Source organism: Rattus norvegicus, chromosome 1 (assembly GCF_036323735.1).
Source record: "Rattus norvegicus strain BN/NHsdMcwi chromosome 1, GRCr8, whole genome shotgun sequence".
Classification (NCBI taxonomy): domain Eukaryota; kingdom Metazoa; phylum Chordata; class Mammalia; order Rodentia; family Muridae; genus Rattus; species Rattus norvegicus.
This window is the reverse complement of record NC_086019.1, coordinates 106,732,129-106,756,062: the sequence shown is the minus strand read 5'-3', so window position 1 is coordinate 106,756,062 and position 23,934 is coordinate 106,732,129. Positions and strand designations below refer to the sequence as shown.

The 23,934-nt window shown below is 49.8% G+C and overlaps 2 protein-coding genes across 2 annotated transcripts; one reads left to right on the top strand and one right to left on the bottom strand.

The window, feature by feature from the left end:
- The first annotated feature begins 1,330 nt into the window (after positions 1 to 1,330).
- Positions 1,331 to 17,867, top strand: Igsf22 (immunoglobulin superfamily member 22). The gene is given in 22 exon segments (XM_039097476.2): positions 1,331 to 1,769; positions 5,173 to 5,264; positions 5,622 to 5,766; positions 5,769 to 5,801; positions 8,428 to 8,553; positions 9,449 to 9,494; positions 9,496 to 9,558; positions 9,560 to 9,646; positions 11,384 to 11,654; positions 11,915 to 12,016; positions 12,398 to 12,468; positions 12,524 to 12,733; positions 12,879 to 13,072; positions 13,075 to 13,195; positions 14,258 to 14,497; positions 15,496 to 15,708; positions 15,957 to 16,020; positions 16,444 to 16,606; positions 16,780 to 16,874; positions 17,499 to 17,589; positions 17,592 to 17,664; positions 17,666 to 17,867. Coding segments are annotated over 22 exon segments (2,811 nt in total). The 5' UTR covers positions 1,331 to 1,660.
- Positions 17,868 to 19,544: 1,677 nt separating this feature from the next.
- Positions 19,545 to 23,895, bottom strand: Tmem86a (transmembrane protein 86A). Its single transcript, NM_001135016.1, has 3 exons — positions 23,784 to 23,895; positions 21,545 to 21,809; positions 19,545 to 20,898 (listed from the first exon to the last, which is right to left on the bottom strand). The coding sequence occupies exons 1-3, from the start codon at positions 23,802 to 23,804 to the stop codon at positions 20,462 to 20,464; spliced, it is 723 nt and encodes a 240-aa protein (NP_001128488.1). The 5' UTR covers positions 23,805 to 23,895; the 3' UTR covers positions 19,545 to 20,461.
- Between the last annotated feature and the right edge of the window lie 39 nt (positions 23,896 to 23,934).

The following is a 23,934-nucleotide window of genomic DNA, read 5'->3' as shown; positions in this document are numbered from 1 at the left end:
CAGAACCTTTACCATACGCCACAGGAAGTGCACTTCTGGCCACCGCCTCAGCATCCCTCAGGCCTGCCCCCCCCCCCAGCGTTCTGCCCATTCCTGGGTCCAGCCTGCTCCCCTCCCCTAATTCCTACCGCCAAGCTGTGTGCCCTGGAGCTGAGATAAGAGCCTAAGAAAAAGACTCCCCCAAGAGTGTATATGGCATCTAAGGACCTGGTGATGATCAGTGCCTGCTATTGGAACAAAGGAGGAAGAGATCGGCTATCCCGCTGGCAGGGCGGTAGCTGGGCCTCCAAGCCACAGGCACAGCATTCAAGGGTTGGAAGCCACGGGTTAGTACAGAAGCTAAGACTCTCTGCCATTTCCCCTGGGAAGAGACATGAACTGCTACTTTCTGTACAAGAAGGAGATATGGTCTGAGGCAGAATAAATGGTCTCGGAACCCAGAGATGTATAAGGTGGGGATTGGGAGTTAGCCTCAGAGCACCTGCTCAGGAGAAGGCTTGAAGTTCCCGGGAGGCCACTGGACAAGGCAGGGCTGGAGGAGCAAGAAGCTCAGATTCTAGTCTGGGTGAGAAATATGGGTAGGTCATTTTAATCAGACATGTTTATGCCTCATATGCAAAACAGGTTCTTAAAAAAAAAACAACCACGCAGGTTAAATAAGAGGCAGGTGCACCTGCTCACTGCAACACGGGGGGCTGTCATCAAGAACAAAGAAATGCCTTGTAAACTGTCGTACAGAGATCCCCAAAGCATGGAGAGAAAGCGGGGGCAGAACTGTGTGTCTGACAGGCTCCTGACATGTACAATGGGTAGACCACATACACATATGCACGTCTGCATGGAAGAGATCCAGAGGAAACCCCAGATGGCACGCAGGTCCCTATCTGGGGGCCTGAGGAGTGGGAAGGAGATGTTCATGGCACTTTATATGTTTAATATATTAAACTACTGGTTCAAAAAAGTATAAGGAAAAAAATCTGAGGCTCCGCTTTGTCCTGAGTCAAATGGGAGCAAAGCTGTGGGAACAGTCACCTGTCTCACCATTCCAAATACCACAAGCCTCCAGGACCCTGAAACAAGAGCTAATCAGCTTCCTTGCAAGGCCTACCCCAGAATGGCATAGTCAGAAATCCCTCCTTTGGCCTGACTTCATTTCCTATTGATGACACACCCAGCACTGCCTTCCTCTCCCAAGTACCTCTTAACAGGTACTCCACCACCCCCAACCTCCCTTACGCCCCCCTTACTCCCTCTGACCCCGCCCCTGCCCCCTCCCACCCACCACCCACTGCCCACCACCGACCACCCCCGAGAGCCCTCCCCAGCTGGGTAAGTTTAAGCCCCTTATTCTCCCTCTCTGGGAACCTGGGATTGTTTGTGTTTCTGGGTGAGGAACAAGCTCACTAGTTCCTGTAACCAGTCAGGGAAGGGGAAATGGAAAGTAAAGAAAAGAGAAGCCAGAGAGCAGAAGTCCATTGCCTGATAGCTCTTCTCTATGCATTCCCATCTCCCCTTGTGTCCACCGACACAGCAAATGTGTGAGTGCATGTGCATATGCACACACACACAAACACCCCACCTCCGACTATCCCTCCTACTCCCTCATCTTCAGTGGCCTCTCCCTGGACCACACAGGTGAGTGCCCGAACCTGCTGTCACCATGGCGACTGCTCAACACCAGCAGATGGTATAGGAATATGTGTCCATGGAGTTCTCTAGCTCCACCACCCACATGGAGACCTTCTCCCAGACAACCAAGACCGTGGGAGGCAAGTGGGATGGGTGAGGGAACATGAAGGGGGGTCTCATGGGTAGCCTGAGTGTTTGCCATGAGTTGGTCCTTCAGGAGCCCCCATACCAGAAGCAACCTCCTCTGATCCAAGGTTTGAGCTGGATGGTCGGCACAGCTCAAATCTCTCGGGGAGAAGAGACTAGGAAAAACATGAATCGCACGGATGTGTGTGAGGGATTGCTACACTCTTCAGTTGCTTAAGACTTCCAGAGCCAGGGGCAAATGGACTGTGTGAACGTCACACTTGCAGGAAGGTGTAGTTTATCTACATTGAGGAATACTAATCCCACTTAAGAAATGGGAGACGGACCCAGCCGCCAGCAGAGGCAAGACAAGAGCACAAACAAAAGCCCTAAGTGATCTTAATCCTTGGGGGCTGGACTTGAAGGAGAAAGCACCGAAGGGAAGCTGAGGAGGGGTCTCAGGGCAAGTCTGTTCCAGCTCTGTCTCTGGTGGAAGCAATTAAAAGATGGCTGGGAGCCAGGGTATGGAGCAGCTTCCCTCACAGCCACTGAATCTACCTTCAAGGTCCCCAAAGAACAGAGTCGAAGTCCTCTGTGTACAAGGTCATGAGATAAACACCATATCACTCTGGCCAGTAAGATAGCCTTGAAGTAAGAACTCAAGGTCTATGATCTAAACGAGAAATTGCAAAATGGTCTCTTCTCATGACTCTCAGTCCTAGCTGTGAATTAGAGCCATCTCAGCAAAGGGGTGGGGCTGGAAAAACTAGCCATGCCCAGAGTCTCTCCCCAGACCATTAAATCGGGAATGTTTTTAAGCTCCTCGGGGATTCTGGTGTGCAGCCAGGGCTGAAAGGACTGACCAGCAGAGTTCAGGCAGGAAATGGGGAAACGTGTATGGGGGAAAGAGTGGGGGACACTTGAGAGAACACCCTTCTGAGGAGATGGTTGTGGTTCACCTCCCACTAACTAGCAATTGAAATTCACATGTGACATCTTCCCTTTTCCGTGAACGGCTACTTTTTGTTTACACGTTGTGGAGGTCAAATAAAAGACATCTGCAGGCAAAGCGTGGCCTCACCATGGCCTGTTTAAGACCTCTGGTTGCTATTTAAAATCAAGGCATGAGAGAGAGTGTCTTAACAAAAATGTTTTCAGTCTCAGTCCTTCAGACAAATACAGATAGCAAAAGCATCTACTTCACTAGGCTGCCCTGAGGATCAACAAAATCACCTCTGACATGTGCCCCCACATGGCTCATGACACAGGAAGGACTTCATAACGCAGGACAATTATTATTCATTGATAACTTATGGCCCGTGAAGCTCTTCTGTAGTTTATACTGCAGTGATAGAGCACTGGCGTAGAGCCTCTCGGGGTTGGCAATGTGTCCTGTCCCTCACCCAAGTATCACTACTTCCAAGAGAACTAATATTGAACCCACAGACTGGCTGAGAAAATCTAGAACTGAGTCAGCCAAGTTACAGCCCTCCCAAGAAGAAGCAAGCCCTAGAACCTTATACTAGGGGACCAGAACTTCCAGGAGAGAAACCCAAGAGACAGACAGACAGACACCAACTGACAGGCTGACAGGCAGGCAGGCAAGCAGACAGACCTCTCTAAAAGTCTCCCTTCATATATCTGTATGAGCCTCAAAGTGACCCTATAAAGGTCCTTGATCACTGAATGGTGGAGAGGTATTAGTGCCCCCTAGTGGCTGAAATTTGATAGACTTTGATGACGATCATCTCGGTGGTGAACCACAGATAACTTCCTGTCCTGTCACTGCCCTTGCTCTCCATGCTCCGCCCACTCAAGCAAACCAGAGCCCTGAATGCCTGCCTGCATTCCCACCTGGACGCTTCCTGATTTCTCTCTTGACCCATAGGAAGTTGTAAAAGGAACACAGCACAGTGTCATTGTCTGCCTGCGGCCCTGAGCTCCAGCGCCCTGCCTGGAGAAGTGTCTCTGAGTTCCTAAGAAACCATCCTATCACCTCCCTGAGGGTGTACCTCCCCCTGTAACTCCCCTAGTCCTTTTTCTCCCCCAGCCCCCAATACACAAGCTCCCTACTCCAGGCTGGACCCAGATCCCCAGGAGGAGGCAAAGAGTGTTAGTGCTTCCAACATACAAGCTCTGGAGTGAAATATGCCCTGTGATTACCATAGGAAATAAAGCAGTGTCCAGAACCCTGGTTCAGAGAATCCCCAAGCCCACCCATGTCCTGGAAGAGGGAAAGAGGGAACTGCTAAGATCTATCATAAAATCAACAAGAAACACATGCTAAAGGTGAGACTGGACCCTAAAGAGATAGACGCCTAGAGACCACCCACCCATCACTACCCCAGCTGGCCCCCTGCCAGGGCAAACTGGTGGCCTCAGAGAGCCACCATGGCAACCCAAAAACAGTGTGGGGAAAGGGACACTTGCAGGATGAGAGGGGTCTTGGGGCTGAGGTGTTGCCAGAGCTAAGAGGTGTCCAAAATTATCTTCAGGGCAAGGTGTTAACTAGGACAAAGCCAGAGGGCAGGGATACAGCCAGATGGGAGGGAAGCATGGAGTCCAGCAGACAAAGCATAGGAGTCAACACAAGGACTCAGTGGATGGCTACATAGTGAGTACATAGGGGTCATGATGGATGGAGTGACACAGAGCTGCTGAGGGACATAGGGACCTAGTAAGGGACTGGTCATAGGGAAGGGGCTGGAGATCCTGGAGCCTCCAGAAAAGGTTTGTCCAGGACCAATCATCCTTGAGGTATATCTACCTTCTGGGTCACTTCCAGAGACTTGCTGCCCAGCCGAAGTTTCTGGCTTCCAGAGGCTGATGAAAGGGAGAGATGGGTCAATGGAAGACCCTATAATTTCTAAGGCCCTCCCCAACTCCCGCTGTGAAAGGTAAAGTTCTGCCTCCCTCCCCAAACAGAAGTCGGCTTCTTTTACCACAGCCCCATCTTTGGATCTTCTGCCCACACGCAAGCTTCCCCTGAGTGGCCTCTTGCACATGCCCTGTCACTCAACAGGCTCTCTGAAAGCCTGTGAGTGCCGTGCAAACAAGAAGCAAACCAAGTTTATTCCCTCCTGTTTCCTCTAGGGTCTAGGCCAGTGCCTGAGATGAACATATCAATTGCATTAAATGAAATACTCATCTCACTTGGGGAAAATGGAATATAAATTCAGACTCAGGAGATCCATGCCCTTTGGGAGCTCGTAGCCCAGGGAGAGTGTGATGTGAAAGCTGATCTTTTGCTACAGAATCAGCCTGCGCACGCTCATTCCCACATGGCTTGCCCGGTTTTTCACACATAACCCCAACACCCCACACACACAAAAAGCTCTCATTTTTTTCTTTTCCCTTCTCATAGAAAATTTCTGTGCCACCTGCCTCACCCTCTCATGGTGTAACTGATCCACCTAGAGTGGCTGACCTCAGATGACTCAGGCAACTACAGGTACATTACAAACAATAAGCACACAGATGCCATTACACTGTCCTTGCTGACAACAGAGGCCAGGCCTGTCTCCCCCTCCTCTTCCTCCTCCTCCCCTCCTCTTCCTCCTCCTCCTCTTCTTCCTCTTCCTCTTCTTCCTCTTCTTCCTCCTCCTCCTCTTCCTCCTTGTTTTTTTCTCCTGAGAACTAGGCTCCTGTCAGACTGATCCCTCTTTCTGTCCTCTGGTCAAGAAAAACTAGATCAAAGCTGTTAAAGAAGATGGGAAGTGAGGGGAGATCCCTGGCCCAGGATCCAGCTGAAGCATTTCAAAGGCTTTTGTCACAAAAGCTCTGAGTTCAAAACCCACAGAGAGAGGAAGGTTATCTCAAGATCAGTACAGAGGGAAACAGTAACAATCTTGGTCCCCCTCTAACAGTCTAGGGTTTCCCTGACCCAAAAAAAGAAGCAGGAGGTGACAAACGAAAAGGAGATGCTGATGACTTGGGCCAAGGTACCCAGTAAGGACTTTGCAAAGGTCTATGTGGAGTATGGCTCCCCTGACTTGGGAAGGCTGCTCAAAAAATAAAGAGGGAAATAGAAGTGGAGGGATATGGAGGTCGGTGCCCAGCAAGGAGCAGGAACCTGGGATCAGGCCTGGGCTTCTCCCCTGCCCTGCAGAGGAGAAGACATACACATGCACGTACGCACGCACGCACGCACGCACGCACGCACGCACGCACGCACGCACGCACGCACGCACGAACAAAGATAGCCTGTGTGTCACAAATGCAGCGAGAGAACCTAGCACCTCCCTGTCTTTACTCCACATCCCCAGTTGCATGCGTGTGAACTCAGACAGACCTAGATTCAGATCTCACTTCTGTTATCTTGGGTATCTCACTGAGTTTCAATTTCTACATCAACATAAACTAACTATACCTCTCTCGCACATCTATTTTTCTATTGTTGTTGTTTATTTGCTCAGTCAACGAACTCTTGCTAAGCACTAACCATGTAATTATAGAGTCTGTGTCCTGGCCCAGACACATAATGACTGCTCTGTGAATGGTGGTTCCTTCCCCATCCCCTGCAACCCTCTCTTCCACCTTCCAATTGATCAATTCATTTAGCGGGGCAGGAAGTATTTATTACCTGATGAGCTTAGCCCCTTAAGGGGTTTCCTCCAGGATTCTGGGCATAACCTAGACAGAGTCCAAATGCCTCTGATCCTTGAGTTTTAATGAACCAATCTCTCTGGTCATTAGAATTCTGACCACTAGAAGATGTAGAAACCAAGGTTGACACCACCAATGTCTTCACCTGCATTGGAGCGAAAGGACCCCATCCCAAGACAGGTCAAGGTGGGCAGCACCTGGTCAGGGTGACCACTCTGTCCCTACCATGGCTTCTGCATCATCTGCCTTCTCATGCTCTCTCATAATCTATAAGCCAGTTCCTCTCTTGTAGCCGATCAAGAGGACACCCTCTGATACTGTTGGAAGAGGCTGGTTCTTAGACTTTGTTTCTAGTCATTCTGCTATTTTCGTTTTGATCTGAAATTGTCACTTTCTTCTTCCCATGCCTTTGTCTACCCACCTTTGAACAGAAAGCCTGAATTCAATAACCCTGAAGGTAATGGAACTTCTGCTCCTAGCAGGGACGCATCCAATGGGTTCATTCAGATTATGATCCTTACAGGAAGACAAAAAACTTTGGGTATCACCAGGCTGGATGACGAAGTTGGAGAGATTTATGGGGCCTGGGTATGTTTAAAGAAATGTGCATGCATCCTCCAGAGTCTGTCATGATGACTCTGGGGAACAGGGATCTCAGGTGTCTCTTTCTAAACCCCTTCATTGCCTTCCACACCTGTTCTCAGAGGCAGGACACTGAGCCTTTCAGTAAAACACAGATGGACTCATTCTGAGCACTAAGTTCATGTCACAACCACACTGAGTGGACCAGACATGGATGTGCATGGTTTTGATAGAAAGTCAACACTTCAGCATTGCAAATGCTGTAAATGTTGTCTCAATGTGCTAATAGGATAAATCACCTGAAAACACAGAATATTCTTACATTATAGTGATGTGGAAGAACAGGCCGTCACTCATGAATCTAAGGTTTATTATAGAATGATATTGTTAGTGATCGTGACAACAAACTGAAGAAGGTATTTGCTATCTGTAAGTTTGGGGTACACCACTTTGGGTCACACGCTTCCAGCCACCCACCCAGGAGCTCTTTGGACTGAGAGTGAAACACAGGCACATACACCAGTTAATTTCAAAATGCCTTGGCCAGCTCTAAGGCTGGCCACTCCTAAATCTCCCTGCTATCCCAGGCCCAATCAGGGAAGTGGCCAATGGCCACCCATCCAAATTCTCACATAGCTGTTTGGCTTTCTCTCCTGCAGCTTCTACGTCCCATTCTCACCCCAGCCCCAGTCATGGTGATTCTCTGTCTCCTTTTTCCCAGTTCCTTGCCCACACAAATCTAAGGGTCCCGCCCCGTCTACCTTTACCTAGCCATTGGCCACTGGCATCTTTATTGATCAATCAAAAACCAATTGGGAACAAGGACCTTCACTGTTTGGACATGCAGATTCCCCATTAAATCAAAAACCTAGACTATCACCAACGCTATCCATGATAAAGATCAATGTTATCAGTAATATAATGTTCATAAATAATTTTTTAATATAAAGTAAGTGTTGGTATCAGGAACTGGATTTACGGTTGAGGACCACCTCCAAACCCAGCAATGACGGTGACATCACCCATAGGCGACAGGGACCTGCGTGTCTGTTGCCATGGCAACCACCATATATTCCCAGCATCCACCTGGCTCACCTCCTGCCCTTCCCTGCAAGCAGTCACATCCCTGCCCAAATAAAAAGCAGACCCTTCCTGACCTTCACCCCTTCTTCCCTCTCTTTTCCCCTTTCATCTCTGTTGCCTCCTTTGCCCTCCCTCCCCCCAGTAAACCTCTCTCATGTGGAACTGTACTGGCTTGGTGTGGTCTGTCTGGACATGATTCCAGCACAGTAGTAAGGGCTGGTGAGGTGGTTCAGTGGGTACAAGGCTGATGGTTTGGTAAAGATTTACCAAAAGGGTTACCAGATTTCTTCCATGTCCTAGGTCTGTACAACTTCAAGGCTGAAATTACTCAATGAGTGATTTAATGAGTACTTAATCCTATACAATTAAATACTATATCTAGGATCTCTGGTAAGTAAGTAGCCTACAGCTCTGGTCAGCTCATGAGGTAGTTGGGTACCAAGTGCACGCTGGTTACCACTAACATAAACATGAGCAATGCCAGTGCCTACAGCCTGAGTGGGAGATACGTGGATAAGCACCATGGCAGTTTGAGAATGAGAATGGTAGAACTGTTTGGGAAGGATTAGGAGGTGTGGTCTTATTGGAGAAGGTGTATCACTGGAAATAGAGGTTTCAAAAGCCCATGCTTTTACCAGTAAGCTCTCTCTGCCTTGTAATTGTGTCTCAAGACGTGAGGTCTCGGCTGCTGCTCCCGTGCCATATCAGATGTTCTGCTGCCACGCTCCTTGCCGTGATACTTATGGCAAGTACCCATAACCCTCTGAAGCTGGAAGCCCCAACTAAGCACTTCCTTTTAAGCAAGAAAAAAGTAAGATAAATGCATAAATTGCCATGCTGAATAGAAAAATAGGCATCGAGGCCCCAAAGACCTGTCAGGGTTTCAGGGAAAGAAAATGACCTTGAGGGGTCTATATTGGAGGGAGGACTGTGCTCTAAGCATGAAGGCAGTACATGGAGATTGGAGTTAGTACGAGAAGGAAACGTGAGATATATGGTACAGATATTCCTTAGAGACTATGAAATACTCTCATGGGACAGCGTAGCAGAGTGGTTAAGAGGACCGACTCTGGAGCTAGACTACTGGGGCTCAAGTCCCAGCTTCTGCTACTTATAGATGTGTGATTTAGAGCAAGTTGCCTTAACTTCTTTGTCCTAGTCTCTGTCTGTAAAATGGGGAATCATCATAGAACCTACCTATGAGAACTAGATTAAAAATCAGTTATAATAATGCCTGTCTGATCGCTAATACTACATAAATGCCCTTTAACTGATGTTAATATTACTGGATGAGGAAACTATAAATATCATAAGACGGAACTCCAGAGCAGACGGTGACAAGCAAATAGAATAAAAGGAAGAGTGCAGCTGGAGGCCACAGGTCAATGACCTCCGAACTCGACCTCCCTGCTCCCTGCTGCAGATGAGCCAAAGGTCATGGAAGAAGTGAAACTGGTGGCAGTGACCGTGGCAGACAGCTGTGTTTGAGATCCACCCCTCCAAGGAAGAGAATGACTCTGCGTGGCAGTTCAACAGGAAGGGGTAACAAGTATGATCTCAGACCATCTGAGAATGGTCTGACTCACACAGTTAAGATCAAAAATGCCAGACTCAGCAACATGTAGATTCTCTGCCCAGTCAGGAACCTGGTACTGAAGGGCCATCTCACTGTCCATTGCAAGTGGCTCAGTGAGAGCTGGACAGTTGGAATTCCTGTCATGGCAGCCCCCATCCATCCACCCACCCATCTATCCATCCATTCATCCACCCATCCATCCACCCATCCATCCATCCATCCACCCACCCATCCATCCATCCACCCACCCATCCATCCACCCATCCACCTACCCATCCATCCACCCATCCATCCATCCACCCATCCACCTACCCACCCATCCATCCATTCATCCACCCATCCATCCACCCACCCATCCATCCATTCATCCACCCACCCATCCACCCATCCATCCACCCATCCACCCATCCATCCACCCATCCACCCATCCATCCACCCAGCCATCCATCCATCCATCCACCCACCCACCCATCCATCCATCTATCCACCCATCCATCCACCCACCCATCCATCCATCTATCCACCCACCCATCCACCCATCCACCCATCCATCCATTCACCCATCCACCCATTCATCCATCCACCCACCCATCCACCCATTCATCTATCCACCCATCCACCCATCCATCCATCCATCTGCTTTTGACAAGACTCCGTGATGAATACTGAAAAGAGAAGGCTCTTCTAGTGGAGGAGGCAGAGGTGAAAATGAAATTATAATAGTTACTAAGCCAGAGTCAACACACATTGAGGTCATATTGTCAGCTGAAAAATCATAGACCAAACGCTTATTATCTCTTAGCTGTGAGACTCCCCCTGTGAATCCCTGTCTGCTCGCCTCCAGACTGTCAGACTGTACTGACGATATCCCAAAGACTATTCTACCAAGTCTAACCTGGTGGGCCAGTGAGTTTATTGACGTCACTTTCACTCGCTTGAGTTAGGGGTTGCAGGATGTCTGGAAAGCAACTGCACCACCAAAGCCCCACCTCAGAGTGAGTGACAACTCACAAATCTTCCTCACCAGAGCTTCCTGCTCAGTGTTCAGTCTCCTCTGCCTACCTATGGTTCACTGCTAACATAGTCATGGGGAGGGGCCTAGCAAACCTCCGTTTCCCGAGGGTTGCAAGTTTCCTTAGCTTCAGGTGTCTTATAAGCCTCCATTCCCTCCAGGAGGGAATGTGTCAGTTCAGGAAATAGCTCTATAACAGCTCTATGGTTCTCACGTCATGTATTCCACCAGTCTGACGTATTCCCATATTATACGCAGTTGTTGCATGTGTGTGACAGTGAGAGGCCACACATGTGAACCACGCCTGGAGTCTGCCCTACGAATTCACCATTGCTGTGATGGAGGTAGGCATAGCAGCTGTGGGGAGTCAAAGGAAGGCAATGTCACAAAGCCATCGCAAAGCCGCAAGATTATCCAGAAGAAACAAAAGGCAGTTCAGCCTTCAGAGAAGGAAACAGCATCCCCACCCAAAGAAACAACCTGAACAAAAGCCCATACATCAGAGAGACAAGGCAGGGAGGGCATTAGGGCTCCAGACTGTAAAATAAAAGTTGTTGTCCCAATTTACATATTAGCAAACAGACCAGATGGGTGAATGAATTGTGTAAAGCCAACACTGTCTCTGCCATGCACTTCCATAGGTCACATATTGTACATAAATATACTAGTGCCTAGAGTTATTGTGATTTCTGGGGTTAGAAAAAGAGGGAGGAACCTACAGAACTGTGGCGAAAGTGTGTGGGGTGATTTGGGAGGATGCTAAAAATTAGTCTGTCTACGGGCCTTCCCTTTAGATCTATGAGCAGCTTCAAAAATGCATGTGTAAAAGAGAGGAGCCGCTCACCCCTTGAATGTGAGCTGATGTCTAAGGATGCATCAGTAGCCTGAGAGGAAGATGGGTGACTGCTGTCAAATAGCCTCAAGTACAGTGCGAGCCACACAGGCAAGCAAACTGAGTTGGTCATTAGTGATACACAGAGCGGAGATGACAGGGAATACACCACAGTGGCCATGGAGGATGGGCACCCTGTGAATACAGCAGTATGTCACCCTCACTGTGGAAGGTACACACTCTCTCTCTGCTGACCCAAACTGTTTGACCCCAGCATACCCTCCTGATGGACATTGAGTTACCCATCTCCCAGTTCCAGCCCTTCCCCAGACCCTAACCAAGTTGAAACTCCTCCATTCCCTGATTCTGGCCATCTCTAACCTTTCATATTCTAACCATCCATACTTCTAATCAACCTCTGCCTTGCAGATTCTAAACCAGTTTACCTAACCTCATCTTTTACTTCCAGATTCTGACCATCTCCAGCAACCCTAGTTATCCCAAACTTCTTGATCCCAACCATCCCTTACTCCCTCTCCATGACTGCTCCACACTGCCTCTTACCACCTCAGTGAGCCTGGGGCTCCCATAGACCAGCCAGTTTAAGTACAACTAAACATCCCAACTCCAGTAACCACCTACATCTCTTCCATCTATTTCTTTCAAGAGAGCATGCCAAGTCTCAGAGGTTCATCCTCCACTAACCAACTTCTCACAAAGCACCTCTTGGTCCTCCTGACCGCCAAGCCTCTGAGCTTTCCTCAGCACCCTCCACCTGTTGTTCACTGCACTCTCATCACCCGTTAACCATTGCCAGCCTTGTTCTCATAAATTTTGATTGACACAGCAACCCCGAATGTCCCCATGACTGTGGTACCCACTCTTTTCCCTTCATTCTCTTTCATGTCAACACTCCGACCCAGTCAGTCCCTGCCCTTCCTTCTCCTCGGAGCATCTGGCAACCATGAAGAGTGGCATGTCAACCATGCACTCAGCCCTGGCTGAGTTGTGTATGACAAAAGGGTGGCTGAAGAATGATAGCAGTGAGGACAAGACAGGGACAAAGAAAGGGAGCAAGAGATGTTGACTTGGCCAATGCTTGCACTCATACATGCTCCTCCTCACCTCAGATCACAAGCTTGCCTGGTATGTCGATGGTAAAGCAGGGTGAGGAATAACATGCTCATTTTCCCAACATGGACACGAAGCATGAATGAAAATACACATTCTGGGAAAACGGCACAGAAAATGAAGTCTCCGTATCCACTGTAGGTAAGGCCCTCTAAAGGTAGAAAAGGCTCAAGGATGCTGGGCCAGCCTGTATGCTCATAGCCACCACACATATACCCCTATGGCCGCCAGTTCCTCCCTTATCCCCTGATGTCTTGCCCTGTAGATCTCCTTCCACTGACTCATCCATTGGGAAACACTAGCTGTCTTGTGACCATGAAGGTGACTAAGATGCCCTTCCAAGCAAGGCTGTTCCCCAAAGTGACCTAGTTCAAGGATGGTATGTAGGTGACCAAGAGGAAGCATGTGTCTGTGGAACTCAGGGAAGACCAGGACCTGCTCACCATCTCCAATTGTATACATAAAGGCATCAGCTTGGTCCTATTCAGCCTCAGAAATGTCACATAGCAACGGCAACTGTGAACCTCAATGTGCTAGGTGAGGGCACAGCCATGGAGTTGTTTGAGAGCCCTCAGCTCTCAGTAATCAAAGAGGGTGGCTGGGATGGAGGCCCTGGACAGTTTGAGTTTTGACTGGGAATGGGATTAGAATATTGGCTTTACAACCAGAAGCCAACCACCTAATATCGTAAGTGGCCTTGGTCAAGAGACCTCTCTAAGCCTCTTTCCCACCAGGAACAGGGTAGGGGTTTTACCTAGCATCTTCATCTAATGCCTTTCAAATGCACAGCCAAGCCTGCAGTACACAACACATCTTGTGGTAGTCACTTGAGTGTTGGTAAAAAGTGAGGATGCGGTTGGAGGTAAGGAGGAGGTGGGGCGAAAGAGAGGTGGGACTGAAGTGTAGAGGTGAGGTTGGTTGCAAAGAGCACTGAAGTGGGAAATAAAATGGGATGAAGTGGGAGGTCAAAGGGTAGGGATAAAGTAAGCATGGGAAGCTGGAGTTGGGGCAGGAAAGGGAGTTTAGATTGGTTTGAACATGATAAAGAGCTGGCCTTGTGACCTTCAACATTCATCACACACACACACACACACACACACACACACACACACACACTCACACACACATGCCATGCCACAAAACTGGCATGGGAAGGTTCGAATTTTCATTTACCACCTCTGTGTCCTTGGTGTTGAGAACACAAAGATGCAGAATACCTACAGGTGTAAAACTAGGAGACAGATAAGTAGCTGTAACCCAAGGTCAACAGTAACACTAGAAAGCATGGCTATTCTGGAACCTCCAAAAAGAGAGAGAACTTATCTGGGAGGGGCTTACGGTGTGAGAGGCAGCTAAACGTGCTTTGCCAGGGGCTGCCAAGCAGACATTTCTAGGTAGGCAGGAGGCTCAGAGAGGCAAGGATCAAACTCTCTGAGCACATCTTAGGAGTGCTGGGCACAGGACAAGTGAGGGATTCAGAAAACTCAGAGCCCGGTGATGCCTCAGGCTAGCCAGACCTCTGGTCAGTGACCTTTCTAACCTTTGCCTCCAAGCCCCATTTGTGAAGCTGTTGTCTGTCTTGAGACCATCCGAAGCCTCCCAAGGCCATGTGCAGTTCCTAGGGCTCTTGGGTAACCATGCACATGAATAGAAGATCCACCTGTAAAATTGGTCATAGTAGGATAAAGGCAGTTGGCAAGAAGTCCTGGATTAAGACAGGGGAGGCGGATGACAAAGTGCCCAGCTTCACCACAGAAGAGGGAAAAGCTTACATGCGCTGTATTCTGGTGGTCAGTTGAGAGGGTGGTAGTGACCCACCTGAGACTGAGGAAACCTTTCCTCATAATCCCATAGTTGAGAGATACTGCCTAGTGTTAAGGAACGCACCTAAGGGTCAGGATAGGGCTGTTTGGCCACTGAGGTATGCTGATCTACAGGGAATACCACAGGCTCACTCACTAACCATCCTGTAGGGCGTGCCGATTGCTGATGAAGAGCAAACATCATTACAAGAATCAACCCCACTTCTTTCTTCATTCCAGAGATTATTTTGGAAGCTGAGGGTGCATGACACTGACTTACTTGGACATAAGCTTGAAATCGCTTCCATTTCTTTCCAAAGAAACCCCTTGGCAGTGTCGGTATTTTAATTATGATTGCTAATTAATTACTAGCTGCACCCCTCCCAACTGATTTCCAGGAGTCGGTGTGTCAAGACTGAGAACTGTGGCGCCAGAGTTGCTATAGCTAGAGGATTCCTATCGCCCGCATCTTACACAGTAAAACCACCTGCACTTTAATAAACATCCATGCCTGCCCTCTACCCCAGGTAAATTCAATTAGGGCTATTCTGAACTAGGACCCAGGCACTAATTGCTGGTGGTGGGTTTCCACATATTTCCCATTTAATGTTTAACCAGAGTTAACAATCATTGGTTTAAGGTGTTTTACACAGGGACAGAAATCAAAATGGATTGGAGAACTATACATATATGCTCCCTTTCCCAGCTGTTGTAGAAGTAATGAAAATTAAGATTCGAGCAAACTGAGTATAGGAACTAGGGGTGGGATTGGGATGGATGAATTTGGGGACCAACTAGAGGTCTGTGATACCCTAGAACCTCCAGGCCTGGCACAGGGCCTAAACATGTCTGAGTCCTCTGACTCAGTGGTTCTCAACCTGTGGGTCACAACTCTTTTGGGGGTTGAGTGACCCTTTTCACAAGAGTGAAAACAGAAAACACAGATATTTACATCATGATCCATAACAGTAGCAAAATTACAGTTATGAAGTAGCAACGAAAACAATTTTATGGTTGGGGGGGTCACTATAACATGTATTAAAGGGCCGCAGCATTAGAAAGGTTGAGGACCACTCTTCTAACTCAAGCATCTTCCTTGGCTGGTGTGAGCCGGTAGACAGGACCTACCATCCAGCTACAACCTTGAGATGAGAGCTGAAGGCAGCAAGAAGAGTACAAAGTGCATGGAAGGCGGCATCTCAGGTACCCGCTACGTGGCAGTGGTCCTCACCAAGATGCCAAAAAACTTCTTTCATATCCAAATTGTCAGTAAGGCTGGGGTTGGGGACCCTGTGGAGCTAGATAAGGATCCATACCATGTTACCACCAGGTGAGGACACAGAGCTACAGGTTCAAGGTCCCCTGAGGTTTCATCCCACAGGGGAAATGGGGCAATGTTCTGATCAAGAACAACTCATCATATTTCTTATGTCTGGACAAAGCCAAAGGTAACTTCTGGGATCCCCTTGCTTGAAAAAAAAACGCAAAACAAACACTGTGCCGAAGTAGTATCTCTGTGTGCCAATGGAGGGGGGAAGGAATGTTGAAACAAGTAAGACACAGGACCTACCTGCCCAGATCTCACCGGCTGGGAGACACAGATGGAATACTTCCCAGTGTTCTGGAGCAGTCAGACATCTTGGTATGCCCTGTGACCACCATGAAAGAGGTTGAGAAAGGCTCTGGAGTGAAGGCTTAAACCTGAAGAGTTCCCTTCCTTACCTGTGTGTCTTCCACCCCAGGAGCCCCCAGTTTGACCTCAGCAGTTGGTTAGAGCCACACAGTGGCTACTGGGACAACCCTCTGCATACCCGACTTCTTCTCTGAGTTGTCACCCATTCTGTCCCCCAGACCGCCTCCCCCTGCATAACTGAATTGTGTGCTGTAAGGCATTATTGTCCTGTTGTCACTGATTCTGCCAGTCACCAGATCCCTGTCCCTGGAGCCTAGAAGGAGAATCTTCAATAACCAGAAGAGCCTCCTTCTTCCAAATTCTTTCCAGTGACTGAGTGTGCTGCCTCCTGTTATTACCCAACGCTCACCACTGTCCACTGTGTCCTGACAGAAAGACAGCATCACCATCAAGGGCTGGAAAACCATCACCAAGGGCAAAAATTAGCCCTAATTCCTCATTAACAACATCAAGTGTTCTGACTACAGAGAGTATCAGATCTTGCTTCAGAATGAGTTTGGAGTCACACACTATGCTGTTTACATGCTGGTAGCAGGTTCAGGAAGGGTCCTGGTTGGGGGAGGGGGTGGTACTACTACTACTACTACTACTACTACTACTACTACTACCACTACCAGCACCACCACCACCACTACTACTATTTGCATGTGGTAGGTAAGGCAGTGGACAGAGGGGGTAATCCTTGCATACTTTTCATGCTTGTGGCAGGTACAGAGGGCAGCAGAGGCCATTTGCAGCCACCCTTCTACACCCTGTGTAGCTCCCCACAGCTACTTAAGCAACCTAAGGCACAACTTTTGCGGGTGAGTGGACAGTGAAGCCTACTTTGACAACCACAAAGGGAGGCTTTATCAGCCTTTGACCGTAGAGAGGCTTTTGTACCCTCTTATCTCAGAGTCCAGAAGCCCTGGAGACATTGACCTAGATCACAACCCTTGTTTCTGATCCTGTGGTTGGTCATATCTGATTAGATAAATGAAGCATAAACAGAGTAAATCTGCAGGGAGAGGGTAGAGATGGGGTGAGGGCCAGGAGGTGCCAGAGAAGAGGAATCTACTAAGAATTAGAATGACCTCTTAACAGAGGACTGGAAGCTTTCAATAAAGGTCTGGACAGCCCCCAAGAACAGAAAAAAAGGAGAACCTTTATTGAATATTAACTACATGGTGGTCACCTTACTCCTTAACCCTGTAAAATGAGCAGCCATTGTTAGTCTTCCTCTTGCAAATGAGGCAATGGGTATCATAAACTTGCCAAAGGGCACAAGCTATTAAATGGCAAAGTAGCACTTCACAAACAGGCTTTTCTGACTCCAGGACATCTGCTGCCTACCACTCACAGAAGGCTGGGCAGGTGGCTACAGTAAGGGCACAGCCCTGACCCCAGGGTAACCAACAAACCTCCAATTCTTCCACATTTCTGGTCCTCCTGCAAACCTAAAGCTATTTGAAGAGGCCCCCAACACAGTGACTCTGACCTGGAAGCAAAATCCTGATCTCCAAGATGGTGATGCCTACTATGAAGAGGGATGAAAGTCACCCCCACCTGGTTCACTGCAACTGTGGGTGCCCTCAGTGACAAGTACATGGTGGCACAGCAGGAAATGCTACTTCAGAGTGGTGGCTCAAAATGAAATAGGTGACAGTGACCCACTGTACTCCATGGATTCCTGGCTTGCCAATAAAGACCACAGTGAATACAGAACTTGGAATCTGTGCGTTGTGTCAGGAATCCCTGATGGTGAAGAGGACATAGGGTCCTCCATTACACCCCCAGAGATCCCTGAGTCACTCTAGTTGGTTTTAGGGACATGGATTAGGGACACGATGTCACCGTTGCCTAACTACCTGTTTCCTCACCTACTGGGTTATGAGTAAGTGCCTAACACAATTCCTGGAAAATGCCAAGTGTGACCAGATGGCAGCTTTTGATCTCATAGCTTGGGAGACATAGGGACCAATTTCTATGTAGTGACTCTAAGTCCAGCAATTTCAGATCTTTCAGGAGCACTAATAAATATTAGCTTTGATCTTTCAAAGCCAAGTCTAGTCTAACAAGTCAAGTTTAGCACTGATCACTGAGAATCTTCAGAAAGCAGAGCGCCTCATACCAGCTCCAGCCCGGAGGCATCAGCATCCTGTGTGATAGGAGTCTTCTCACCGAGCCTGCCTTCCAGTACCTGTCACCGTACACATGCAGTGAAGAAACTGAACAAGAAACTCACTGAGCTTGCCTTCCCTGCTTCTCAGAGTGGGTGGAACAGGAACCATGGGGATGAACACATATAGAGTGGACCGACTCCAAAGCCACCCACAGGAAGTCACCCTGAGGCTTCCCTTCCCTCTTCACAACCACTCTCAACCCTCACCATCCCCTCAGAGCACAGGACACAGTCTGCTGACTTCCTCCTTCTCCCCATCCTGCTCCCTCCCATTTCTTCACACCCTGTAGATCTGTGGTCAGCATTCTTGAGTTTAAATGGATCAGGATCTTGCTCCCTTAGCATTCAGCCACCCTCCAAGGGAAGCAGGAAGGAGAAGCTCATATAGCTCACTGGTTTTAAATATGTTTTACATAGAAAAACCCCTTGAAGGATTTTAAACTAGAGGCTTGAAATGAGGGAGGGTCCCTGAACCCTGCTCCTCCCTGTATCTCTTTGCTCTCTGTCCCCTTGAGAGGTCTCTGTAAAAACTTTAGTTTGGGTCTAGCTTAACAGCTCAGAGTAATACACAGCTTAATAGCAGAGGATAATTCATGCATGTGAAATGTCGTGGGTTTGATCCCTGGGACCAAAAAGAACAGCAACAACAAAACGTTTGGAAAGGAAAAAAATTTCATTGAACAGCCATGAGATTTGGATCTCCTACATCACACTCCCCAAAGGCACAGCAAGTACACCAATGGTACAGTTACCAATGGCCCTTTCTACTTCAGGACTAGGGGCTGCTTGTCAAAATCTGAATGCCTCTGGACTAAAGTGGAACAGTATCTACCAAGGCTTCAGGTCTAAACATCAGCTATTCTAATCCCATTCCCCCCACCTTCCCAACCTTAGAATACGAGTCTGCCCCATTTGGAGAAGCAGCAGATCTGGGCTGGGGAGGTTGAGGAGAGGGACGCTCCAGAGCTAAGGGTGACCAAGATTCCTGGGCACCCATACACTGGGGACTATGTCAAGGACACAGAACAATGCCAAGATACTACTCATCCCCCACCCTCCCCCTCCCGACTCTAAACACACACACACACACACACACACACACACACACACACACCACTAGGGAAGTGAGACCCACTGAAACAAGTACAAGTATCAGCACAGCCAGAGAGCCAGCCTAGTGCCAAGATGCCTGAGCCAAGATGACTCTGACCCAGGCTGTGAGGACAACCAGGGCTCCTGGCACCATGCCTCCACCCCCTGTCTGGGACAGGCACGTGCCACACAGGCAGACAAGTTAGGAAACCAACAGACCTTGGGTTTTAATTTAATTTTATTTTTTTCACATGGGCAGTAGAGGATGGAGTTACCCCATCCTTACTCCGCTTGCATTGACTGTGCCTCGGGTCTTAAGACCCTAAAGTGTCATTTAGAACTCACTCCCAGAGCAGGAAGAAAGCATTGTTGGTGGGCTAGGGGAGGGCCCCAGCTCCCAGCCAGGTTAAGCACCCCTCAGGAGCTCTCTGAGGCCTGCCACTTTAAGTCTTTTGCAGACAGCAGGACAAAGTCATATAGCTGGAGACTGGCCCCTTCCTTTGGCATGGTCCACCCTAGCCCTGGGGACAGAGGCTGAGGGTGATGGAACGAGGGTGAGAGAAAAATGACCCATCTGAAACCATGGTACCCTCAAGCTTCCAGTCCAACAAAGTGCCCTCTACTACTTCTCATGGACACCCATTCACCACTTAAAAGACTTCAAGCCACAAGGCTGGACACAGAAGACAAGACTCCACCTTCAACCAGTCTTCCCAGTTGGGGAGCCTGGGGAAAGAGCTTTTCAAGCCTGCTTGTCCGTGGGTCATATTGGAGGAGAAAAGGTGGGAATGGAGGGGCCTGACATTGCCATTGGTCCTGGACATAAGAGATAGCCACACTCTTGCATCTAGAAAAAACAGAGGGGTCAAAAAGCACCATCACCTTCCAGGAGGGCTTTGCTAGTCCTGATGGGGTGAGGGGATGTCTACCTCTGATCAGGTGAGGGATATGAGGCTGCATCTTTGAGCTCTCTGGGTCATCCTGGACTACCAGCTTTCCCAGGAGCTCCTTCAGCCTACCCTCCCTCCCCCTTCAAGCCTGCCACCTTTCCCAGAAGCTGCCTGCTGATCCAGGGCCTGCACACTCCCAAAATCTGGGCCCCAGCCGCAGGAGAAAGCTGAGCAGACCCGAGTCCCCTCAGGCGGCCTTGCTCAGCCTGTAGTCTTCCACCGGCTCCCGGCTCTCGACGGCCGACAGGGCGATGAACATCTGAGCAGCATAATAAGTGGACATGATGAGGGCTCGGGAGTAGGGCACGGGGAAGCAGAACTTGTTGAGGGCGATGGTCAGGTCGGAGAGGATGAAAAGCAGAGCGCCGACACCGGCTGCCAGCTCTGTCCACCGCCAGGCTGCCCCACCCAGCCGCAGCCCTGCCATAGCCCTCCAGCCCATGAAGCTGATAAGGGTCACGTAGACCCCCACTAGGTAGGTGAAAGCACCTGACAGCCTCGGGTAGAGGAGGGCATAGCACAGGCCTGACAGCACTCCGATCACCAGGCCTGTCCGAAGAGCCAGCGGCCGCATGCCAAAGGCCAAGGCATAGAGTATGTGTGCCACAGCAAACATCAGGAGACCTGCAAGTCAGAGAGTATAAAGAACGCTAAAGGACGGGCTGAGGATTTAGCTCAGTGGTAGAGCGCTTGCCTAGGAAGCGCAAGGCCCTGGGTTCGGTCCCCAGCTCCGGAAAACAAAAAAAAAAAAAACAAAACAAAAAAAAAAAAAAACGCTAAAGGAAGGCTTTCATGGCTAACAAGTGTTCGAGAGAAGGGGGCTGGGGATGCCCAGCAGCTTTGTCCCCATGACTAAGAAGGGGTGAGAAGAGCTATAGTTTTATAAATTTTTTTTTTTTAAGATTTTATTTTATTGTATGAGTACACTGTAGCTGCCTTCAGATACACCAGAAGAGGGCATCAGATCTCATTACAGATGGTTGTGAGCCACCATGTGGTTGCTGGGATTTAAACTCAGGACCTCAGGAAGAGCAGTCGGTGCTCTTAACCACTGAGCCATCTCTCCAGCCCAGAGCTATAGTTTTAAACTCACCGGCTCATACTCTCCCTTAAAGAACTGGTCCTACTTTAACAGAAGACCAAAGAGCCCAGCCTCAGAAACTCTCCCACCCCCTGTTCCCTCTTCTGAAGCCCCGTCCCTCCCTCCACCCCAGGACCCTCTTTCCTGCAACCCCGGGTACCCTCCCAGGCAACTCCTCTAACTGCTGACCATGTTCAAAGTATCCGGAGTCCTGCCAGATGAGGAAGGCATCGCCCACAGCGGAGAAGACGAGTCCCGCAAAGATGAGGGAGGCACTGGGGTGGGCCAGCAGGAATCGAAAGCCATGGGCCAGAAGAAAAAGCCAGAGGCAGAAGATGGGCAGGCACTTGATAAGGGCGCTGAACCAGGATGGGCTGGAGGAGGGCAGCCAGAGCACGAAATACACACAGGTAGCCTTAAAGAAGGGCACCAGCTTGGGCCCCTCGCTCTTCACCTGGAGGAGAGAGAACAAGGACAATATTCAGAGGTTGGGGCACAAAAGCTCATGGTGGGATCTAAAACCCTACACCTTTCCCCAAGGCTACAGTGCATACCCCAGCCCTACACCACTGAGAACAAAGAGTTCTGACAGAGAAACCTAGCCTGGCTGGCTCCAAGCAGCCAGCAGGATGTGAAAGACATTATCACCCTGAAGCTCAATTTACCGGGACAGGCAAGGGCTCCACTGTCCGGTCACCCTGGTCCACTCTAGGTCCTGGAACTTGGCCAACAGTGAACCAACAATAACTATTAGGATATTCCCTTCTGCAGCCTAGCGATGTTCCCTTCTGGCTTTCCCCCCCCCCCTCCCCTCCTACAGGCAGCCCTTACCACCTCTCTCCCCGTCAGCCTGAGCTCCCAACTGTGTGGAACTGGAGTAAGGTCAGAGGGAAACCACAGAAATGCACTAACTGACCAACTCATGATCCAAGCTGTAGAGCCAGACTTAGAGCCCTGGCAACACCAGGTGAGTGCCAGGAATGTAGAAGTGACAGTACGCCCACCCCACAGGCTTTCTGTCCTGCCCAGTCTGCCCCTGACCTTCCACTCTACCTGTGTTAGACTAAAGGTGGCATCAAGGACAAAGAGAGGTGCTAGGGATGCTGGGAAGGGAAATAGATCTGTGTTGGGAGGAATAACCAGTGCTTGAAACACCAAAGATTTCCAGGGCTAGGAAAAGGGGGTGTTGGCCATTTCTTTCCCAGAGAACAAGAGCAACTTGAGGCACCAGAGACGGGAAGGGGGTGGGGAGGGCTTCTGATCTGGAGCCAGCAGACAGGCTGGGAGGAGATGGGGAACTGAGAGGGGGAAGTTGGCCAGCTGACTGGGTCTCAGCTGGATTAGGGGGAGGGAAGCTAAAGAAAGGTTTTACTCAAGGCCACTGCAGGCACACTCTGAGCTGGGGGAGGAGACTCTGCAGATGTTCTGTGGTCTCCTGAAGATCCTTCCCCTGGGTTCGGGGTTACTGAGCATGAACTGGAGCAGTTGGGGTTCCCTATAGGTTCACACTCCAACGAAAGTGCTTGGGCTGTGTAAGCAAGCTGTTCCACACAGGACACTGAGGAGACACTTAGATTCCCAGGCTACCAGGTACCTGATGCAACTAGGGAAGGGTAGGGAAGAGACAGATAGTGGGTCCAGGGTACAAGCCTGTTCTTGTTTTTTCAGAGGTTAGAGATGGGAGCACAGTTGACACTCCCTTCCCATGGAAACTCCCTTATCAGGGGACAGTCAGGGTGAGGGCATGGCCAAAGGGAGAAAACCTGAGGGGATGCCCAGCTCTACCTGTCAGCTCTCAGAAACATCAGCTTTGCTCCCCTCTCCCACTACTCCCCAGGCCATTATTTCCTAGAAGCTGGCAGTAGGTGGTGAAATCATGACAGAGAAGTCAGCCTTAGAAGTGTGAAGAGACAATTCAAAGGTGTGAGTTGAGAAAGTCTGAAAAGGAGGTCAAGTCAATAGAGAGAGGTCCACCTTCACCTGTCGCCTGAACAGCGTTCCTAAGACAGAGGTGTCACCTCCTGAAGATGAAACCAACTTGGAGCAAGATTCCCAGGAGGTCTGTCCCCCTGACCCCCTCCCTTCCCGCGCCCTCTCGAATGCTTCTCTGAGGGCCCACCACGCAAAACCCTACGGCCTGCAGCATCCAGTCCCAGGCCAAGACCCGTAGACCCGCTCCAGACACACATGGATCAACAGAGTCACGCTTCCGAGTCACGTGCACAATGTTTTCCTCCCTCCCGCGGGCAGACAGGGGGGCGCGCGGAGGAGGGGCGCTACGAGAGTGAGGAGCGAAGGACCGTGACAGCTGCCGCTTCCCCGGAGCGGACAGCAGCTTCCTCCGCCCCCCTCGGTTGCCCGGCTTGCCGCTGCCTTGTCCCAGGCCCGGGGGGGGCTTGGCCGCGGGCTCCCGCGCTCGCGCACTCACCACAGTGACCGGAGACACCATGGCGGCGGCGGCTGCTGCTGCTGGCACCCGCTCCGGGTTGCACCGCCAGGACGCACCCAGAGCTAGGTGAGCAGACGACTGAACAAAGCTGGGGTGAAGCACAATACCTCCCGCGCGCCGGGCGCTTGGA